This window comes from Rhagoletis zephyria, unplaced genomic scaffold (assembly GCF_001687245.7).
Source record: "Rhagoletis zephyria isolate East Lansing unplaced genomic scaffold, Rhagoletis_zephyria_1.1 Rzeph_scaffold_00099, whole genome shotgun sequence".
Taxonomy (NCBI): Eukaryota; Metazoa; Arthropoda; class Insecta; order Diptera; family Tephritidae; genus Rhagoletis; species Rhagoletis zephyria.
In genome coordinates this window covers 430,371-454,690 of record NW_016157183.1, presented here as the reverse complement: position 1 = coordinate 454,690, position 24,320 = coordinate 430,371, and the positions used below count along the sequence as shown (strand labels likewise).

General features: G+C 35.0%; 1 protein-coding gene and 1 long non-coding RNA gene across 5 annotated transcripts in view; one reads left to right on the top strand and one right to left on the bottom strand.

The window, feature by feature from the left end:
- Nucleotides 1-24,320, top strand: part of Dbct (Dihydrolipoamide branched chain transacylase E2) — a 229,508-nt gene that overhangs the window by 82,412 nt on the left and 122,776 nt on the right. For 2 of the 4 annotated variants that reach the window (XM_017632714.1, XM_017632708.1), the window contains one exon: nt 2,250-2,745. The exons of 1 other annotated variant lie outside the window; for it this stretch is intronic. In XM_017632714.1, coding sequence (XP_017488203.1) covers nt 2,250-2,411 — 162 coding nt within the window. In that variant the 3' untranslated portion in view covers nt 2,412-2,745. Of the gene's footprint in view, nt 1-1,184; nt 1,784-2,249; nt 2,746-24,320 lie in introns of those variants that run through there. One more of the 4 variants, XM_017632739.1, reaches the window with a different exon arrangement.
- Nucleotides 20,666-24,320, bottom strand: part of LOC108376523 (uncharacterized) — a 16,542-nt gene continuing 12,887 nt past the window's right edge. The window contains exon 3 of the long non-coding RNA XR_001849268.1: nt 20,666-20,677. This is a non-coding gene — a long non-coding RNA (uncharacterized LOC108376523). The remainder of the gene's footprint in view (nt 20,678-24,320) is intronic.

Here is a 24,320-nt window from a genome sequence, read left to right as displayed (position 1 = left end):
GTAACCGTTCTACCAATTTGTACCAAACTCGGTATGGTTATTGTACTTGCCACGTGTAAGCAAAACGTTGAAAATTATTGAAATCGGACTAAAATAACGGCCGATTCTCATATAACGGTAAATTTAAGAAATGCTTGAAACTTCAATATTTCGATTCGATTTATATTGAAGGACGCTAATTTACTCAAAATTGATACTTACCATCTAGCGGAAGGTTTCGGAAGGGTGAAAAAACATATATTTAATACTTGCGCCGGGTATTTAATGTTCGGCTCCGCCCGAACTTAGACTTTCTTACTTTTTTTTTTTTATGTATGTTACCGCATAACTTTGGACCACGTCAACCGATTTCGATAATTCTTTTTGCATCGGAAAGGCAGTGTCTCAGAGGTGGTCCCATACTAATCTGGTTAAGATCCGATCAGCGGATCATGAGAAATATATATATATATATATATTTTATATGAGTTGAAGTCGGTTTTTTTTTGCTAAAAATTACTTGTTACTTGTAATTTAAACATTTCTAAAATAAATGTATTTTTTGATTGTTCTTCGTATTTGCTGTCTTTTTTTAGTGGTTTATTTTGCTTTTTTTGCAATACCTCATGCCTTTTCCTGCCTTTTTCGCTATTTTGTTTTGCCTTTTTTTGCCTTTTTTGCAATACCTAGTGCCTTTTCCTGCCTTTTTCGCTATTTTATTTTGCCTTTTCCAGCCTATTCCGTTATTTTATTTTGCCTTTTTTATAGGTCCTAAAAATCCGTTCCCTGGTCATGACAATAGCAACACATGCACACGTTTTCACTAATACATGCATACTTCTTCAATCCCTCAATCACTGTCTTGAATATTTTGAAGACAGTAAATCGGACAATGATTTGACGTATGCAGAAAATAATTTTGACGTCTTGTGCAAGAAAGAAGATAAATTCATAACAAAGTAACTACATATAAGAATTAAGGGGACGCTGGTGTGTATGTAATTGCGTCCCTTCTTTTTTATGTTTTTAGTTTATAGCTCAAATAGCTCGTGCGAAATGCGTATTTCTGCAAATTATAATTCAACGTTCACGTTCTACATTTTGCTCAAAATGAATTGGCTTAACTATTGTCAGGACTCCTACGTCTTGGAGACAATTATCAGAGTTTTTGACAACTAATACGTATTTATTTATTGTCTTGACAGCATTGTCCTATGTAAACGCGCCGTTAGTGGCCTTTGCCAATCAAAGACGGCAAGAACGAGGTATTGATGTTCTACAATATTGGAAAAATGAGTCTTCGCGGAAACCGCACTTAGCTCAGTTAGCTAAAATAGTTTTAACTGTTCCTGCAACCAGGTCAGTGTTGAAAGGATGTTTTATGGCCTAAAATTCATTATGACACCTACGAGGGCAAATTTAAATAGTAGTGTAAATGTAGTGGATTCGATTTGATTGATAAGAACTAATCGATTGTATAGGCTACAAATATTTAAATAAATTTATTAGCTTTTGCGAGTAAGATGTGACCCTTTTTAAACAAACGATTATTGTTATATTATAATATCAACATATTTTGTGTGAGAATTGCACTTATATGTATGTATATCAAATACTATCAGCAACAACTCTCATTATATAACAAATAATATAATAAACAAATTTCTGCATTTAGATCTAAGCAAATGTGGTGGAATATAGTTATTAGTTTGTATAATTGATTCAGAGGTGTTTTCTTTATATAAACTAAAATTAATCACAATGTTTAATTTCGCCAAAAGCAAACCTTATGTACCTTATTTATTTAATAAATAATTTTTTTTTGTCAAACTTTTTTAATTTCTTTATTCCAAAACCGAAACCGGAACGAAACCGAAACCGAAACAAATTTTGAAGAACGAAACCAAAACCGAAACCGAAACACTTTGCAAAACCGAAACCTAAACCGGAATGATATTTTGAATCGGTTTCATCCCTTGGTTAAAATGGCACACTGTGTGCCGTCGAGTTAGCTCGAATATCTTATTTTTCAGTTGAGAAATGTAATTTTGAAATTTTCAAATTACTACTGTGTATTTTTCTCAAAAACATACACTGCCGGAACAAAGTATTGGCACAGCAAATTTTTCACTATATATGCAACAATTTTTATTCTAATATTTTTCCGCCAATTTTGTATAAAAATATGGTTCATTTAACGTACAAAATGTTTTATTCTTATTAATATTAAATATCCTAATAATCATCTAATGCAGTTCCTTTTTTCCTAGGCTGTGCCGCGATTCAATGAAAATGATGAAATTATTAAATCTTACGTGATGAACATCAGTTGGTGTGCAGATCATCGCATTATTGATGGTGTTAGCATGGCCAAGTTTTCAAATGTTTGGAAAAAATATTTGGAAACCCCGGCTTTATTTTTGCTTGACTAATCTTTTGTACGATTCCTTGGCGAAAAACTTGAAAGCTCAACCTAACCGAAAGGCTGTTTTGCTGCATTTATTTACATATTTAAGTTAAAAAAGAAAATAATATTTATCACCCCAATTCGGGTATTTAACAATTTGCACTTAAGCGAGCTTTTAGGTTCCTGTCTATCCCTTGATGAAATAATAGATACTACCTGTGTTGTGGCAGAAAGCATGTGAATATTTTTATATTTATATGTAATTATGGTTTGTGTATAAAGTGAAACCGTTATTTTTAATATGTAAGTATGTATGTTTGTACGTTGCTTATTTAATAAAGAACTCTTTGCAAAAAAATTGTAAATGCATAACTTTATGTCTCTACAGGCAAAGGTTTTTATCTTGATAATGTTATCAGGCAATATTTTGCCAATGGAGACCGCATATTGCTCTTGGCAAGCAATAATTATCAGAGCTTTTATCTTGATAAATATTGCCAGTAATTTGGTACTTTGACATCTACATATTTTAATATAAAAACCAAAATTGAGCTGTTTTCTATTATAAAATTTGTTATTATTAGACATCGGAATTTTATGAAATTGCATATTTTTGTTTGCCATCCAAGAGATCCCGGACCAAGACAGAAATTCGTTGCTTTGAAAATGAAGAAGATTTACGCCTATGCATATTTGCATATTTTTTGCACATCTGCATATTTCCTTATTTTTGGTAAGTATATTTTTCAGGGATTCGGAGCAAAGGTTTTTTTCGCATCGCTCCGCTCCGTTACTTTATTTCGCTCCGAGCTCCGCTCTTGCTCCACTCCCGCTCCCAATAAAAAACTTTTTTATTTTTACAGATATTTACATATCGAGCCCTAAACACTAAAAAACGCAGGCGACATTTTTTTGAAAATTGTCTTTTTGATGCAGAAATGCATCTAGATTAGGGCTGCCATACGTCCCCGTTTCCAGGGACATATCCTCGTTTCGGACCCTTTGTCCCCGTATCCCTGTTTACAACCAATATGTCCCCGTTTAATGCTGGGAACAACAAAATGCAATTTGCTTTTGTAAATTGTAAATGGTTGGCGGAAAATTATTTAGTCTTACGCCGTGTCCATCGTAGACACGGGCACGACTTTGCGTGCAGTGCATTGCCCGTACACACCGCAATTATTTGCATGGAGTGCGGATAGTCTCCAACAGGGTTGTTGCAAATATTCGCATTCGCATTCGCAACCGCGGAACTTCCGCACAAATTTTAACATTCGCATTCGCTTTCGCATTCGCAATAATCAATGCGGAACTTTTGCGAATGCGAATATTGTGCAAGTGCCCCAAAAATATATCAAAACACATTGAGCGCATGGAATGGAACAACAAAACGGATTTGATGGCTTATGGTACCGACAGTGCCAGTGAGTAATTAATTGTAACTGCCTGAAACTAGTAAAAGCCATGCTCAGCTAACTAATAAAAAAACTAATTACAAGCTGTTCATTACAGGTGAACCTTTCCAAAAGGTCACCCGGGAATTAAGCAAATCTGAGACCTTTATCGTCCGTGATTCCAATAATTGAAATTATTATAAAAAACGGGGTACCTTTTAAACAAAATTACAAGATTTCAAACTAATTCTGCTGGCAGCCACGACTTTCAAAACAGAATTTTCTTCGAAATTTTCATTCCTACAAAATAACAATTTATTAGCCATATCCACCTATTCACAACGTCGCGACGCTATAAGTACACATTTTTCAAACCAGTCACAGAAGACAGGATTAAAAATGAATTACAAAAACGAAAATCGATAACTGCTGATGTCGTAACAGGTTCTCCAAATTCTGAAACAACCAAAAGACTTGGTTCTCCAAATTGGAAAACAACGGTGTTTAAACAGCAATATTGCCATAATGCTAGATTGTGAAGATGAAATTCTGGAGGATACATCCGAAATTTGCAGCCCCGATGCAATTCTCGAATTATTAAACCACAAAAAAAAAAAAACTAAAGTCTTCTCAACTGGTGCAGCGTCAATCGAAAAGGATTTACATTTTTGTAAAGTTTCAAGTTTTTCAAGTTTGTCGCCTCGAGCGAGTAGTTATTTAATGACGCAGGTTTGATTTACGACCCCTTAGGAAACAGGCTGTAACCCGAAAAAGCAGCAAAATGACTGCCAATTTTTGAAAGTACTAAATTAAAAAAATATTAAAAATTACTAAATTTTCCTTTTTTTTACCTAAATCACCTAATGTACTCACCAAAAAATATTTCTTAAAATACAGTGAAAGGTCGCTTAGACGGACGCTCTAATAAGCGGACACATTCTTGGGAACGAACAAGTTTTGGCTTTTTTTCCATACAAAATGCTCTCCCATACACGGACTTTCCGATAAACGGACGCGGACACTCAAAAATGTCCAGTTATGAAAAAAAACTCTCCCATAAGCGGACGCGAAGCTCTAACAAGCGGTCAATTTTCTTTTGTTTTTCAGTCAAATGTTGACTTGCGCTTCTACATATGGGTATGTACACAAAAACATAGCCCATATTCAAAAATATTTTCTTTTCTAGAAAAAGTCTTGCCTTTTCGTTGCCAATGGGCACTGAGATTTGTCGGTAGGAAAGAAAACGCAATAAATTTGAATGTATTTTTAATTCACCCTATTTCTGTCTATTGAAGAATAAATATTATTTTAATTTAGAAACCCGCGATTTCAATTTTTTTAGTATGAATTTTTATTTTTTTTTTTTACGAAATTCCTATAAGCGGACATCTCTCATAGGCGGACAAAAAAGGTGACCATCGGTGTCCGCGTATTGCAGCTTTCACTGTATTTGACATCCGCATCCGCATTCGCATCCGCGGATGTCTAAAATTCCACATTCGCAACATCCCTAGTCTCCAATTACAACACGAGTATGCGTTAATGCGGCTGGCTACCAGGGTTGGGCACGCTGCACTAAATAGAGATTTTCACTACCCCTAGGGCTTCAGTGATAGTGCATTTCAAACTTCACTAGCACTATATGGTCAGTGGTAGTGCATTTCAAATTTCACTAGNAGATTTTCACTACCCCTAGGGCTTCAGTGATAGTGCATTTCAAACTTCACTAGCACTATATGGTTAGTGGTAGTGCATTTCAAATTTCACTAGCACTATATGGTTAGTGATAGTGCATTTCAAATTTCACTAGCACTACATAGTGGTAGTGAAATAGAATTTTCACTATCACTATCTGGTGAGCGGTAGGGAAACGAAAGCACAGTATATACAGTAACAAACCTTTTCGTTATTTTTCACCGATTGGTCCCCGAGGAGTACTTTTGGGTTGTGTGCAGCGTTTTCGTTTTGCGCTCACGGCAACACTTATCTACTGTGGGGAATTTCGCCTCATGATTAGAAAAAGGGCCATTCCATTGTGGCTGGTGAGACATTTTACTCCAGAATGTGATCAATTGTGATACTATTTAACTATGTCGTCGGAACTTATACAACAGGGAAAGATATTTTTTAATATAGAACCATAAGTAATGTATAAAATTGCTTTAACGAAAATACCAAACGATTTCTTAGTTTTATGTAACTATCATTTGAATGAATGTGACACTTAAGAGAACTTTATTTCACCCTTGTGCACTCAATGATGAATTTTAGCCAAAATAATCTTCTCGAACGATGTTTTTGTGATGTAAAATATGAATTATACGCTTTCGTTTTCAATAAAAAATTATATTTATATAAACTTCATTGAAATATTAAAAAATATTTAAAGTTGTGACTGGTGGGACATCCCCTTGTGACTGGTGTAAAGTAATTATGCTTGAAATAAAAGATTCCATAGACAAAAATTACAACTTTTGTTTTTTTTAATATTTTCCAACAAATTAATGAAATGCAGTCTTTTAAAATAAGGTTACTACAGAAATAGAGATAATTACGGCATATTTAAATTTATGTCGTTTTCCTCTTTTCAATGGAATGACCCAAAAGTTCTTTTTGAGGATAAAATATATAAAATGATGTGTTATTTATGAGCAAAATGTAGTTAAGTTTAATATCAATGCTTAATTTAGAATAATATCAAGAATTATATACATAATTAATGCTTGTGTTTCTATAAACTCGAAAACTCAAATCGTAATTATAGCACTGAATGGAGTTTTTTTAAATGCAAGTTTAAAATTTAGAAAATATCCATTGTAAGATTATATTTTTATGAAAAACGTGAATTATTTTGCGAATTCACTAAGTAAAATTCTAAATTTCTGAATATATTTAACTCATTATTCCAAAAAAACACAAGGTTTGTATAGTTATAGAGACTCCAATGCCTGCCAGCGCATCCGCCCCGACAGTTCATTAAGCACACCCAAGCTTGAGCGATCATTGCCCGGAGCTCCTCAAAAATACTTAACATCAAAGTTTAGAATGTCACAAATATGAGTCATTCACACATACAATAGTAATTGCTATGAATTGCTACCGTATAAATTCAAGAGATGTATTTGCCTAGAGTCTTCGTTGGTTATAGTTCAGCCAGCACATTCAATGGTCCCGGAGCTGCTCCAACAGGATGAGTAGATTTTAGTGAGCTTCATATGCCACTGTCTCTGGCTACAAGCTGGATATCTGAATATTAGAAAAGAAATACCCAACGGGATTGAAAGTGAGCTGCTCCCCAAAGGAGCAAGTAGGAAGCAGTACAAAAGCAAAGGAACAAATAAATTTTTAAATTTCTAACAATGCTCAGAAATAAATATCATTTTGAGTAGTAACATAAAATATTTTCTTTTGAAAAAAAGTTAATTTATCTGCAAACATGTATGTATGTATGTATTTTCGTATGTACAAAAAAAATATTTCATTTCTATCAATGCTCAGAAATAACCCACCAAACAATTTGTGTTGCCGGTAATAAGAAAACGTGTCGCCCTCGGAAACAAATTTATTGCCGGTAATATTGCCATCGAATCGATTTCCTATTACCGGTCGCTCTAAAACGTCCGCCGAAGGCAACTCGCCTGGGCGAGTCGTTTTCTTATTACCTGAATGAGTCCTTTTCTTATCGCTTCAGGCGATATTTGGAATAATTTTATTCTTTTTAATACCTCATTTATTTTTTTGTATACCAAATTGCAACTTACAATCGGAATTAATTCATTTTCTCGCTGTGAGACTTCCTATTTTTTCAATCTTGTCCTTGGGCATAATTTAGACGCTTTTGGCCAATACTATTGACGCCATATTCATAAGTTTCGGAATTTTTGAGAACTTTTTTATTCAAAATTGACATGAACGAAGTGATGTTGCCGATTTGTCACCACAGCAATAAATCGGTGAGTCGCCAATTTGTTGCCATTGACGATTGTTGCCTTTTNGAGGGTTGCCAACTATTTGAAAATTTTAACTCAGTTAAATTGATAAAGCAAATAAAATATTGCAATGTGGGTATAAACTAAAGAGTTTTAAGAAGGCTTTCAGCCGAAAATATGTTTAAAGAGGGTTGCCATCTGTTTGAAAATTTAACTAAATTTAATTGACAAAGGAAATGACTTATTACAATATAGGTATCAAATTAAAGGAGTTTAAGAAAGGTTATTGTCGGAAATATTTTGGAGGAGGACTGAAAATTTTAACTAAATTAAATTGATAAATNATTTCTCATGTTTTGCATGGTGGGAAATATCATTTTGATTAGTAACATAAAATATTTTCTTTTGAAAAAAGTTAATTTATGTACAACCATGTGTGTATGTATGTATGTGTTTTCATATGTATATCACATAGAAAAGAGGAAAAACCCATGTTTATAAGCACACCTAATAAAACCATCAAATGGTTTACAAAAACGCTATTATTTTATTAAAACAAAAATCGTTACTTCCTTACTTCCTTACTAATATTATAAANATCAAACTAAAGAGTTTTAAGAAAGCTTACAGCCGAAACTATGTTTGAGGAGGGTTACCACCTGTTTGAAGATCTAACTAAGTTTAATTTATAAAATAAATCACATAACAATATATGTAGGTATCAAATTAAAGAGGCTTAAGAAAGATGACTGTAGGAAATACTTTCGAGGGGGGCTGCCACCTATTTTTATTTTAGCTCAGTTAAATTGATAAAATAAATGAAATATTGCAATGTGGGTATTAAACTTTAGATTTTTAAGAAGGANTTTTTATTTGAAAATTATATTAAAAAAATGGATGCCAAGAGGCTTAAAAATTCTGTAGTTTGAATATGTCGTTTTAAGGGTTGCCACCTGTTTGCAAAGTCNCACCTGTTTGAAAATTTGACTCAATATAATTGATCAAATAAATGGCTTATAATAATAATAAAGGTATCAAATAAAAGAAGTTTAAAAAACAGACTGTAGGAAATATTTTTGAGGAGGGCTGCCACCTATTTGTAAATTTTAGCTCAGTTAAATTGATAAAAGAATTGAAAAATTGCAATGTGGGTAATAAACTTTAGATTTTTAAGAAGGCTTGCAGTCGAAAATATGTAGGAAGAGGGTTGCCCCCTGTTTGAAAATTTAACTCAATTTAATTGGTAAAATAAATGACTTATTACAATAAAGGTATCAACTTAAAGACGTTTAAAAAACATGACTGTTTGAAATATTTTTAGGGAGGGTTGCCATNCAATTACAAAATGGATTCGTATAATTGTTCTACAGAAATCCAATGTATGTACACAGACTTATTTCAGAAATACCTCAAAGTAAGATTCACGAAAGCAGTTTAAGTAAAAACTTATTTTTTTACTTGAATTTATTACAGTAAAAGGCGCGCTTGGGATCTGACGGTTGAGTTATCGGTGATGATTTGACATTTACCCCTGCAGAACTCAACGCTGCTGTCTACGAATGAAGCTTTAACGTNTGAAGAGGTTTGCCACCTGTTTGAAAATAAAACTCCATTAAATTGATAAACTAAATGAAATGTTACAATATGAGTACCAAACTNGTGTAACAAGTCGATTTAATCTGACATTCACGGCACCTCTTCTAACTTGGCGATTATTCGTATTGGCGGGTGAATTTGTGAAACTACACTATCCAGAGAGTTATTCAAAAACACAAAAAAGTCCGTGCGAGCATTTAGGAGGATTTCACTCACAAACATACCTACAGATGAATTATATATATGTTTGTACGGCGCCACGCCCTCTTTTTAGATATAAGATTAATTTNAGCGTAACGAAAACATAAAAATATCCCATGAAATGAAATAATGAAAACTTAAAATTTTTATCACCATTCCCTTACATTAACGCAGTTAACAGTTAAATTTTAATCATAAACACTTTTGTTTGGGGTCGCCATAGCCTACTAAGTATATTGCGAGTAAAGAAATTTTTAATGACAATAGATAATATTATTATGATTATTATTATTATTACTATTGCGAACTCCTATTATATGCAGAGCTATATGCATATGCTAAAGCAGAACGGCATTTACGATCGCATGATGCAAGTGTTAGCATAATAAGAGCTGCGTGTGCCGATGACAACGACTTCATCGGTAACAAAAACCTCGAAGTCTGTACTGCCTTTTTCAAGTTGGATAACGAACGATAACATCAAATAAACAGTCAGGGCATTCGCACCTTGGCACCCACGTCACTGTTGCCAGTTGTAATTTCGAGAAAGTAAAGAATTTCGTTTACTTGGGGACCAGCATTAACACCGATAATAATGTCAGCATATAAATCCAACTCAGAATCACTCTAGCCAAAAAGTGCAACTTTGGACTGAGTAGGCAATTCGGGAGTAAAGTTCTCTCTCGACGTACAAAAACCACACTCTATAAGTCACTCATCATTCCCGAGCGGGTTTATGGCGCAGAAGCTTAGACAATGACAAACTTCGATGAGGCGGCTCTTGGAGTATTCGAAAGAAAGATCTTACGAAAGTTTTACAGGTCTCTCCGCCTTGGAGACGGGGAGTATCGCAGACGATGGAACGATGAGTTGTATGAGCTTTACAACGAAATTATCATAGTGCAGCGAATGAAAATACAGCGGCACCTTTGACTTGGACATGCCATTCGAATTGGAACCGACTGAAAGTATTCAACTCGCAATCCGCTGGTCGTACGAGAGGAAGAGTGGGCCCCCACTGCAGTGGAGAGACCAAGTGGCATCACGTGGCATTTCTTATTGGCGTCAGTTGCCGCAGAGCTAAACGACTGACGTTCTTTGTCGAGCTCGGCCAAATGGCTTAGGCGGTTCCAGCGTCAAATAAAAAGGAGAAAATGATATCTTGGGACCTTATTCTTGGATACGCCAGGAGGAACTAGGAAAACATTCCTTATCAGATTGGTTCGGTGGACGGTTCGTTCAAAAAATTACATAAGCTTAGCTAGGGCTTCGCCTGGAATTTCTGCGACATTGTTATTAGGTAAAAGAATTGCTAATTCAGCAATCACACGTGCAATATTTCCAGAACATCCGGTATGGAAAAAGTATCACGAAAATTTAAACTAATTGTTTGGGATGAGTGTACCATTGCACACAAAAAATTGCTTGAGGTTTTTGATCGATTGTCGCGAGATTTGCATGGAAACGTTTAACCATTCGGGAATGCATTGATGTTGCTCTCAAGAGATTTAACGCGAACATTGCCTGTAATTTCTCGATTAACACTAGCGGGCGAGATAAATGCTTGCCTGAAATAGTCTACATTGTGGCAAAGGTGAAGAATTCCCATGATTCCGACCGATACACAATTTCAATTTAAAAGATTGCAATTCCCAATTCGATTGGCATTCGGAATCGCAATCAATAATGCCCAAGGTCAACCTTTGGAAAAGTGTGGTTTAGATTTAGATGCGGATTGCTTCTCAGATGTTGGATGTTCCCGTGTCGCAAACCAGATATCCTTGATATCTATGCAGAGAATGGCAAAACGACAAATATTGTGTGCACACAAGTACTTATGTATTACAAAATCAAACTTATATGAGACGTATGCTTTGTTTCGTTAATCATTTATCATCTATGTAACAGGAATATGCCACAGGAAAGAGTGGCAGGGTACAGCTAGTGTTAAAATAAAATGAAACGTGAAATTAGCAAGGGAGCGCTTACTGCTGATTATGGAGCGCTCCAATAGCACAAATGGAGCGCTTCTNTCTTATCAAACGAAGTGATCATATTATCAACGAAGATTTGGTATACAAATTACGCACAGAAAAAAATTAATAAATAACAACTGATACAAATGAAAAATTTATAAACAGCGTAACGAAAACATAAAAATATCCCATGAAATGAAATAATGAAAACTTAAAATTTTTATCACCATTCCCTTACATTAACGCAGTTAACAGTTAAATTTTAATCATAAACACTTTTGTTTGGGGTCGCCATAGCCTACTAAGTATATTGCGAGTAAAGAAATTTTTAATGACAATAGATAATATTATTATGATTATTATTATTATTACTATTGCGAACTCCTATTATATGCAGAGCTATATGCATATGCTAAAGCAGAACGGCATTTACGATCGCATGATGCAAGTGTTAGCATAATAAGAGCTGCGTGTGCCGATGACAACGACTTCATCGGTAACAAAAACCTCGAAGTCTGTACTGCCTTTTTCAAGTTGGATAACGAACGATAACATCAAATAAACAGTCAGGGCATTCGCACCTTGGCACCCACGTCACTGTTGCCAGTTGTAATTTCGAGAAAGTAAAGAATTTCGTTTACTTGGGGACCAGCATTAACACCGATAATAATGTCAGCATATAAATCCAACTCAGAATCACTCTAGCCAAAAAGTGCAACTTTGGACTGAGTAGGCAATTCGGGAGTAAAGTTCTCTCTCGACGTACAAAAACCACACTCTATAAGTCACTCATCATTCCCGAGCGGGTTTATGGCGCAGAAGCTTAGACAATGACAAACTTCGATGAGGCGGCTCTTGGAGTATTCGAAAGAAAGATCTTACGAAAGTTTTACAGGTCTCTCCGCCTTGGAGACGGGGAGTATCGCAGACGATGGAACGATGAGTTGTATGAGCTTTACAACGAAATTATCATAGTGCAGCGAATGAAAATACAGCGGCACCGTTGACTTGGACATGCCATTCGAATTGGAACCGACGTTCCAGGTCTGAAAGTATTCAACTCGCAATCCGCTGGTCGTACGAGAGGAAGAGTGGGCCCCCACTGCAGTGGAGAGACCAAGTGGCATCACGTGGCATTTCTTATTGGCGTCAGTTGCCGCAGAGCTAAACGACTGACGTTCTTTGTCGAGCTCGGCCAAATGGCTTAGGCGGTTCCAGCGTCAAATAAAAAGGAGAAAATGATATCTTGGGACCTTATTCTTGGATACGCCAGGAGGAACTAGGAAAACATTCCTTATCAGATTGGTTCGGTGGACGGTTCGTTCAAAAAATTACATAAGCTTAGCTAGGGCTTCGCCTGGAATTTCTGCGACATTGTTATTAGGTGAAAGAATTGCTAATTCAGCAATCACACGTGCAATATTTCCAGAACATCCGGTATGGAAAAAGTATCACGAAAATTTAAACTAATTGTTTGGGATGAGTGTACCATTGCACACAAAAAATTGCTTGAGGTTTTTGATCGATTGTCGCGAGATTTGCATGGAAACGTTTAACCATTCGGGAATGCATTGATGTTGCTCTCAAGAGATTTAACGCGAACATTGCCTGTAATTTCTCGATTAACACTAGCGGGCGAGATAAATGCTTGCCTGAAATAGTCTACATTGTGGCAAAGGTGAAGAATTCCCATGATTCCGACCGATACACAATTTCAATTTAAAAGATTGCAATTCCCAATTCGATTGGCATTCGGAATCGCAATCAATAATGCCCAAGGTCAACCTTTGGAAAAGTGTGGTTTAGATTTAGATGCGGATTGCTTCTCAGATGTTGGATGTTCCCGTGTCGCAAACCAGATATCCTTGATATCTATGCAGAGAATGGCAAAACGACAAATATTGTGTGCACACAAGTACTTATGTATTACAAAATCAAACTTATATGAGACGTATGCTTTGTTTCGTTAATCATTTATCATCTATGTAACAGGAATATGCCACAGGAAAGAGTGGCAGGGTACAGCTAGTGTTAAAATAAAATGAAACGTGAAATTAGCAAGGGAGCGCTTACTGCTGATTATGGAGCGCTCCAATAGCACAAATGGAGCGCTTCTAGCCCCGTTGGGTAGCAATTACCTATTAAAATTATAAGAAAAGTGTTTGTTTACAAAATTACCTGCTCTTCTCGCAATTTCTAAGAAATATAGGACTTCATCACTTGGAGAACAACAAAGAATGTGAAGCAGAGCTGCATTTTACGTAAAGTTGGTGTAAGTACTAGCGTTTTCAGCATTTAACAGTTCATTATCATTTACCGTGTAATATAACTTGTTAAACACTGAACTATGATAATCTGTATTAGTATCTATAATAATAGAGAATAATTTGCAATTATTTTACACTTTTGTAATTAATTTCTATCACTATTACACAGTCATGTATTGTGCCACTCTGTCATAGTATGGCTGTTGCTCCCTTTCATACCACAGTAACTTTGCATGCAACTCTAAATCATGCTCCTTCCCAGTACTCAAAAAGGTTTATTACTGTATATACTGTGAACGAAAGTTTCACTATCACCGACTAATTACACTAGTTTACAAATTTAGGAAAAGTCTGCGATCTGTGCAAGTTTCTTAGTTAGCCAATTCGATAGTTCTTTATACCAGATCAAAGGACTTAAGGCATCCTTTCGTTATTGAATACAAAACTTGTAGTGAAAGTGTCAGTAAATAAACCCATTTTCTTTTTAGAAAAGTGTCACTGTTCTTCCATATGAACATTAGGGTGTCTATCGAAAATGCTTTTTTTTGGAAATTTCAAGACCCTATCCCACGCTATCCCCTAGTTTTATTTGTTTTTATGAGAAATATGATCGTCTATTTTTACACTCCTTTACTGTAATCTGTCGTAGATTCGATTTCGTAATGTTGGAGAAGAAAATAACTTATGGTGATTTCGTTTCTACCAAAAAATTTTGCCTTTTGATTGCTCCTTTCTCTTTTCAGTTCTAAATTGAAGGCAAAGGGTGAGAAAATTGTGTGTTCGTTTCTTAAAATGTCACAGTCTTGTAAAGCAAAAGAAGCATATTCTCTATTCTATGAAGCTTTGTCAGGGGAGATGGTTGCCTTGAAAGTCAGGTGGTTGTTTAAAACGGCAAGGACAAGAATGCAAAATCACGCCTTTTTATAGGGTTGAGTGTAACATCAAACACATTTTGCAGCGGGGAAGGGCAACATTTTTTGGAAGAAACGAAATCACTATTAATTATAGTTGACATGTTTCAGATAATGTTTGATATGCCCAATACATTAATACAACAAAAAGATCAATAGTTTTATGGGCATATCGCCGGGTTGTTACGTACCGGTTGCTATAATATGATGGAGCGATAATATGGATGGAGAAGGCTGAGGTTTTTTTGTCGCGTGTTGTTAATTGTCTCGAAAATAACTTTCAGTTTAATAACAACAAATTTGAATATTCGAATGACTTTTGCCTATAACTTACAATTCTTTTTTCACAATTTACTGCCATTGTAAAAGAGTTTTGCATACAAGACATAGAGTTAGATACTCTTTTAAGCGAATTCTTAGTCTTTCAAAGTTTTTGTGTTATTGAAAAAATTAATTTAAGCCATAAGGATTTATAGATGAAGTCCTAAAATAGTGGTGCTTTTCCATAGTTTGAAAAAATACGTAATTTTGTATTTTTTCAATACCACACTCAAACGAAGCAACTGAGAGGATCTTAAGTATAAAGTTTGCTTCCTGCCGCAAAGAAGAAACCGGCTTCTAATAAAAATTGTTTAAAGTGAACTTCAAATTGAAAGTATGTATTTTAAAATGAAATGTATAGAATTTTTGACTATTTAAACACTGAAGATGGAAATGATCTCATTATTTCTATTAAAAAATGTCATAAATATAACATAATTTATTGGCTTCTGTGTACAGTGATGGGTACACTCATATTAAGATGAATAACACCTTTATTTTTTATGAACTATATTCTGGCGTTTTCGAGTATTATTTGTACCTAATACATAGGTACTTCTACTATCGCGCAGGCGAAAAAATTTCAGTTAGTACGATCAGGGTTGCCGACTATACTTAGCTATGAAGTGCCATATTGAGGATAAAACAGTGCCATAATGTGCCAAATAGAAAAATAAAAGTGCCAAAAAAGCTGTAATTCTTTTTAGTTATTCTCATTTAGCATTAAAATTACAATACCGAAGTGGTCAAAAGGCTTAGGGCCCGTTGTTCAATGTCTTGTTAACAAAAATCGGAGGTAGAAGCTCCGGTTAAATACAACAACTGCAACAACAACTAATACACGACGATCGGAGCCCTGGGCACAGAGAGTTGTTTAGAAGGTTGTCAGAGCAATATCCTTTGTTTTTGGCACCAAATGACAAACTGATACCTAAAGTCTCCTTTGGTATAAAGTACGTCGTTAGATTTACTACAAGGGAACAATGGAGAGATCCAGGCACTCTCTTGGGAAGCTCGGTGAAAACTTTCTATACTGACGACTCAAAGACTGAAAACGGTACTGGATCTGAATGGCATCTGGACGGAAACTTCAGATGCTTTACCGCTTACGGTGCAATGACAACGGTCTTTCAATCGGAAGTCTTTGCAATACTGAAAGTTTCAGACTGGATAACTGGCCAAAGGTGGCGCGGACATAAAATCAGGATCTGCAGTGAGCCAAGTGCAGCCAAGCTACTCTTAAGGCCCTGGAAACCGCTCCAACCTCTTCAAAGTTAGTCCAGGAATGTAAGCAAAACTCATGAGAGCCGTTGGTGCAGTATTTACACCTGCAAAATAACCAAGTGTTTCCTGAAAAGGCCTGACAGGGTGGTAGCAAAATTTCTTCTCAGACAAAGAAGGAGTGATCTACGAGCCCTGGTAGGACTGATTACAAGGCACAATCCATGGGGACGACATATGGTCACCATAGGCATCATAGACGATCCATTGTGTACATCGTGTTTGGAGGACGAAGATTGTACAGAACATTTTCTCTGCCGCTGTCCGGCCTTCGCAAGACTCAGATGGTACATTTTTGGGTTGGATGTACTGAGAATGGACGACGTACATTCTCTTTCCATCAACAAATTGCTAAAATTCATAAAGGAGTCTGTTAAGTTTGCAGAGGAGTAATGAATTCTCACCCCCACCTGCATATCCCTTTCCTCTAAATCCTGTTTCTTGGCGTTAAGTACAATGGGCAATACTGCTTGAGTGCTTGGAAAAATTAGTTTTTAGTTTTTCCGGCCACCCACAATTCCATTCCATGTATTTGATAGGCTGAGTTCCAAGTTGCAAAGCATCAGGCTCAAACAATCGGCCATTCTCTTTGGAGTGATTTTGATCAAAAATCTAAGAAAGCTCACAAAAGTTTTTTAGCGTCTGACATAGTTGAGGGTAATCAATATATTCAAGAAGATTTATTGCAGGTGGTTATTGCACAAATAGCTGATATAGTTAAAAATTATTTATGGTAAGTATATAAAGGTAACAATAAGCTTCAACAGCAGTTCAGTAGCTTTTCTGCAATGTTTTCGATTGAAAACATTTTTACTAAAAAAGAGGCACTATGAGTAAGAACATAAAATTTAAAAATCATAAGATTTTTATCGGTTTTGGTATAAGGGATTTTTAATGGAATAATGTAAAAGTGTCGAGTATTGAATACTTTTATTCGATAAGTGTTTCCAATGTATCGAGTATCGATCGATACTTGAAAGTATCGAAAATTTACATCACTATTTTGTACACCCAAGTATTCGAATTTTATGGATGTCGTACCAATTCTTGAAGACAGCAACAATTTTTCTAAACCCAGTTTAAAGCTTTCAGGGCACAATGTAGAAAGCAAAGGTGGCGGCGTCAGTGGTACCGCTACTTACTTTTTCAGTTAGACTCGACTAAATCACGTTTCCCATCGAAAAATTTTAATAAGACAATTTATTGCTTTGACCGTTTCTTTTATCCCTCTATTCGGCTTTGTTTACTTGTACTTGAGAAATGCCACTGCCGCCAGGACAGCCTGTAAGGCCGAAATTATGACAGTCAGCAGGAGATACTTCGTCTTGTCCTCGTCCACCTATATTTTATACCCCTTCCGGGGTTGGTACGCAATTGCCCGTATTTCCGGCAGGCGACATGCTCCAATGTACATTTACAGGTGTAGAGAGTTGGTGTTTTCCGCTTATGCTCAAATTTCTAGTGCCCATTTAGTTTCTTGCCAGTGTGAATCCCAAATAATTCGCAGATTCGCTAATCTAATGGTGACAATAATCGCTGCACCATAAACACCACTATACGAATTTGTATAATTGATTGCTAGTAGCGATTTTAATCGCATCGCGCGATGCGAATCCGATAGGTCATAAACCTAGCCTTAAGTTCAATAATCGCCAGAGTTGATGCCTTTAGTCGTGGAATCTTCTACCGTTTTTGATTAGGTTTACTTCCAGGCCATTGTCGTTGGCCCACTGTTCCACCCTCCTTAGTTTTACCTGCATAAAATCACAAAGTATTTGCGTGAATTTTTCATTCACTAGTATTAAAAGGTCGTCCGCATATGCATTGACATTGCAGTACTCTTTTCCTCCATATCTCTGAGCAGTTGATTTACTGCCAAGAATCCTACTAGAACAGATAGGGCTGCACTTTGTGTACAAATTTGAATGTCGATAATCCCGCCAGACAGCCTGAACTGCCCGCATCTAAGCATTTGGTCTACAAGCGCCACCATTCGCGAGTCGACGCTCAGATCCGTAAGTTTTGCCGTGACCGATGGGGATAAGATGTTGTTTAAGGCGCTCCTAAATCTAGAAGTACTTCAACTCTATATTAATTGAAACATAGCTAGGGGATTCACTTAAACTCGAAAACCTCGAATCTTTTTCACCCTCGAATAGTAGTTAAAAATCCAGTAAAAACTTGCAACTTCAGCTGCCATTTTTGCTCTCCAAGTTTCCCTTACTTTACAAGTTTTTGCGTACGAAAACGCCAAAGCATGAATCTTACTGGAAAGTGGGTAAAAAAAACAACTATTATTGAATCACGGGTTGTACGTAGGGTCGAGCATAGTGAAATAATGTAAAGTGTGCCAGATAGCAATGACATTATATTTTGGTGCTCTCATTTGTCAATTTATTATCAATAGCTTTTCCATGATACAATAATTTTTAGAAGGTAGTTTCACTTCAAAATTTTTGACATAAACCGTGTCTGTGACAAACGCGCATGTGGCCACTGCTACGATATAGAACTTGGGGATTATCGCTTGTTATTTTAGATATTTTTTAACAGAACATGTAAAGATTTATATGTTTCATAACTGATCACTTAATTTTTAATATAAATATACGTATTTTATACATACATTTTTACCACTGCTAATCACATGAATAAAAATCATAAAAAGGAAAACATAACAGCAATATTTCTTGTTTATAATGGATTAGATCCATCGCACACCACGGACTTTATCGGCCGCCAATTTAGATGTGCTCGCTAGTCTTTCTATTGCACCACAACTTATTGGTCAGAGCGATTAAGCTGGTGTAATGTGCGCACCTCCATACATCTTCATGTACATATTTCAAGCGAGCCCTATCATATAAATAGGCGGCCGATAAAGTCTGTGGTGTGCGGTGGCTCTTATAGCTGTGTCCTTACATCTATTCCGTGTGTTGCAATATCCACGAAAGCAGCAGTTAATTTTTTATGAAGAAAATTATTACAAAATATTCGAAAATTTCTCTACTTATATGTTTGGCTTTTCTTTGTTTTATTTTTCCAACGTCAAATGCTGTATTTTTCTTTTGAAAAAGTTGGTACAACAAAAAATACGAAACACGTTTTCTGTCAGATAGCTAACATGGCGGATAAGAAGAAGAAGTGAAACTACCTTCTAAAAATTATTGTATCATGAGCTTTTCTTTGATTTGACTTTCATGAAAACCCTTTTGAGTGATAACTTATGAATTGAATAAAAAATTAAAGAAATAATTCTTGATGTTTTCAGTGCGGAAGCCGAAATCGGACAGAGGTATGCAACAAAACCAAGGGTTAATTCCAGAATCGAAAAAGCGAATACCAGAAATTAAATAAAAAATAATAACAAAATCAAATTCTGCTTTCAAATATGAAGGCGCTAGTTTATCTGGTACACTGTACGTCATTCCACTATGAGGTCGAGTACAATATGAAATTAGGTGTTTTATTGTTCCTGAATCTTAAATTTTTAATTTATTTAAAAACAACCGTTATGTCCGTACTTGATGTACTTAGTAACCATTAACAGCTTGACTCTTTTACAAGCTTTTATTTAACTTGGTCTTCCCGCGGAAATTTGCAATCGATTTTAAATTAACTTCCCGACAAGGTAGAGACCGGAAATTTTCAGCATAGTTCCAATCACGATGACAATGCAATTTAAAATATAAATGAATTCCCTATATGATCTTGATACAAAGGCGGTCAAAACATAGTAAAATTTATGGCTAACAGAGCGTAATTTGCCAAAGAAAGTACAACCACTACAAAATTGTTAAAGCTGCCGGCGGTAGTAATTAAGAAGTATAGTTGCAGGTGCTAGTAAGAGAAATACCGGAAATCAACTTCAACAGTGTTTAAATTGCCAAACTGTTAAGCTTTAAGCACTTCTGTTAAGAATTACACACAGGGAGTTATGGAAATACAGAGATACAATAAAAGCCACGCATAATTCATATGCATGCATCTTAAAAGTGTACATACATAGGTATGTACTTATACTATCGCGCAGGCGAAAAAATTTCAGCTAGTACGATCAGGGTTGCCAGCTATACTTAGCTATGAAGTGCCATATTGAGGATAAAACAGTGTCAAAATGTGCCAAATAAAAAAATAAAAGTGCCAAAAAAGCTTTCATTCCCCTGCAAAAAATGGGACTAATCCGGGATGACTCTGGGAGCAATCGCAAAGGAGCATGCGACTAATACCACTTTTGATCTCTTTATATGGAATGAACTGATCGCTTTTGTTCGAGCATGTCCTATGAAGAGACTAATTGTTCACCTTTATACCCGAAAGGGTATAAAAAGCGACTAGTCACTTTTAAAAAATAAAAATAAAAATTTGCGCCAGCTGAGATTCGAACCGGGGTGCTCAGTTTTGTTAGGCGAATACTCTCTCTGTGTGCCAACGCCGCACATGAAATTTCATTGACTAAGTGCGTACATATCACTAAATCGTTAATAGTCCCCGTTAGAGATGAGTTGGGGACTAATTGATCTCCAATTATACCCGAAAGGGATGAGTATAGACTAATTGACCTCCATTAGTACCCGTATGAGAATAGTTGGGACTAATTAATGCCCAATTGTACCCGATAGAGAGTAATACTCTCTTTAGAGATTAGTGGCACAATTTTTTGCAGGGTCTTTTTAGTTCTTCTCATTTAGCATTAAAATTACAATACCGAAGTGGTCAAAAGGCTTAGGGCCCAATGTCTGATTAACAAAAATCGGAGGTAGAACCTCCGGTTAAATACAACAACTGCTTTATCGATCACAAGTTGTATACATACGGTGACCATAAATATGGATTCAAAATGAAGGACAATTTTTCAAAAATATGCCTACATATATTTACGTAGTACAAAAATATCAAAAGAGTATTTATGATTCTAAATTCTTAATACATTTTAAACATCAAAAACGAATCACGTTTTCTTCATCGATATTAATCTTTTTTTACATGAATACTTATAAAAGTATAGTAAAATATATTATAATGACCATAGCTTACACGAAAAGTGAAAATCTTTAAAAGATTATTTTATAGACAAATTTTGAGTCGTTCAAAACGAAAACAAGACCCTTTTTTGTTTTTTGGTACTTTTCGCAGTTATTTGTCAAAAATCGAAGTCATGAATCGACGTAAAGGACGAGTTACAAAGGTATTTATGTGCCCTTTACAAAAATATATAATTTGTGCAGATTGCGCTTCATAGCATCTACATTTCTAATCCGATTTTCATTATCTTTGGCTCAAAATTTACTGTAATGATACATATCCTTTATCGAATTTTTAAACTAATGAAAAAAATAATCAAATAAAACTGAGTATTTGATTGAAACTCTCACTTTTTTCGACTTTAACGACAAAATGCAAATGGTCGCCTGTAGCACTAATACTTTTCATTGAAGTCGCCACAAGTGATATATTTTGGTAAGAGGCACATCAATACCCTTCGAGCTGTAAGTCGCTTACGTTGATTGGGAGATTTTTTCATGAGATATTGAAGAAAAGCTACGAAAAGTACCAAAAACACTTTTTTGAAAAAATCCATCCATTGTCCGATAATTTTAAAATAACGAATAAAATGCGGGACAAATGCAGGCCACTTGGAAAAAAATCAGTACATTTTCAGGTTTTTTAGGTTTGAAAAACTACGCAGGACCGACCTTTGAAAAACAGTACGGTCCTACAAAAAATAGAACGGATGGTCACCGTATATATGCATGATGTCGAAATCGTCGATAATGATGTACTGGTGATAACCATATATTGAGCAACCTTAGCCCTTAGCTTAGGTGAAAATGATTCAGTTTAAGATAGACTTTACATTTAAAAAACTTTTCTATTTAAAGCAACAAAATAAAATCTTTTTGGATATTTTATATATAGTACAATTATATCATTTTTTTGGGCTATTTTAAATTTTGAAATATCCATTAGGTCTGTGATGGTCATTGTGCCGTGCTGGTAATATGTTATATTTTTTAATTCGTCAAAGTACAAAATAGTAGGGTTCAAAATTCCTACTTTACCTAAAGTTATTGTATTTATCATGTTTTGTAGTTCATGTATAATATATTGATTTCTTTTCCTTCTTAATGTTTTAGTTATTGTGTCTCCTTTAATATTCTGTACTGTATCCGTTAATTCCGTAATAATTTTAAAAATTTCAGAATTTGTTGTAAACTGTTTATTATTATTTGAAACTAGCTCGTCTAATTTGTCATTAATTCTTATAAAATCGTCATGGTCCGGGGTACCTGCTATCCACTTCCAAAGTGTTCCTAGTTCATTAATACCTCTTTTTTGTCTGATAGGTTTTTGTTTTAATTGTCCTAATAATGTTTCAATTACTAAAATTTCTGACTCAGTTTCTGAATTTCTGATTTCTAATCTTGTCGAGTGTAGTCTATAATGTCAGCTGTTATTAAGCCGATTAAGGTTGTAATAATGAGTATTATCATGTTGAAAACCTATAAGCAATTAAGATTTTATATTATCTTTATGTATGATTCTATCTCTATTATTAATTATTATCTTATTTTCTAGATTTTCCTTTACTTGTTGTCTCTTATATCTAGGTTTAAGTTTGTTTCTTTCCCCTATAATCTTTTCATAAACAATTTCTCCTGTTTGGAATTGTTTTTCTATTCTATTCCTATTATGAGTCGCAAGCATTTTTTCCTGTGCTTGTTTGAGAATATCAGGTAAATTTTCGTGATTTATTTTATTGTGGAAGACATCTTTCGGCTTAAATTTTGTCACTGAATGTACTGTCAAATTATACTGTTGACTTGCTCTAAAAATTGCTTCTAAATCGCTAACTATATTATATTCTTCTTTTATGCATCTAGCAATTTCTATTATTGTAGAATGAACTCTTTCTATCTGTCCATTGGTTGTACTGTGACGTGGATCACAAAAATAGATTTCCACATTTAATCTTTGCATTAACGATTTGAATTGGGGTGTTGTGAAACTTGGTTCATTATCTAATGTTATGCATTTCACATCTGGGAAAGCTTGGAGCAATTCCAAAACTTTTTCCTCAATATTTGATTTATCTTCAATATTTTTTAGTATTAAAAATTTTGAGTACGCGTCTATACACGTAATGAATTTCAATTTTTGAGCGTAAAAAATGTCTATATGCAACTGTTCTCCCTCTTTATACGGAGTCGGTGCTTTTCCTATCGGAATCTGTTTAGGATGACGGTTATATTTATTTCTGTTACAAGTTATACAATTTCGTACGTATTCNGGAATCTGTTTAGGATGACGGTCATATTTATTTCTGTTACAAGTTATACAATTTCGTACGTATTCTTTCATTCGTTTTCGCATTTCAGGCCAGTAGTATAATTTTTCTATTTGCTTAATATTTTCTACATGGTTTCGATGCGCTCTATTATGAGTTTGTTCAATTATATCTGCTTGATCTTCACTATTGGGAAGGTCCATAGGAAATAACCTCGTATATACAAATTTATTCCGAAATGTTTCTTTAAGAGGTCTTGGTATCTCGTGCAAATCTTCTACTGTGCAGTGTATCGCTGTTACTAAGTTAGGTCTTATATATTCCTTTAAAATTGTGAGAAGGTTCTCAACTGTGTCGTATTCAATTAAGTGTCTTTTACTTCCAAAAGTTTCAATTAGTTCATGGATAGTAAATTTATTTTTACATAATATAATTTGTTGTTTGAATTGATTTACCGGTTTTTGCGTTTCCTCTATACAAAAATTATCGCTTCTTTGAGCAGAATGTTGTGATTCGTCATCTGGTGAATCTCCCGATTCATTTGATAAATTGTTTAATTCAAGGCGTGATAGTGCATCAGCTACAATGTTTGTTTTGCCAGGTTGATACACAAATTTTGGAGAAAATTCTTCGATAAACGCATGCCACCTTTTCATTTTAGAATTTGGGTTGCGGGTAGACAATGCAAAAGTTAGTGGTTGATGATCTGTATGAATTTCAAGATTTGTTACACCATACAGATAGTTACGAAGATTTTTTAATGCCCATAC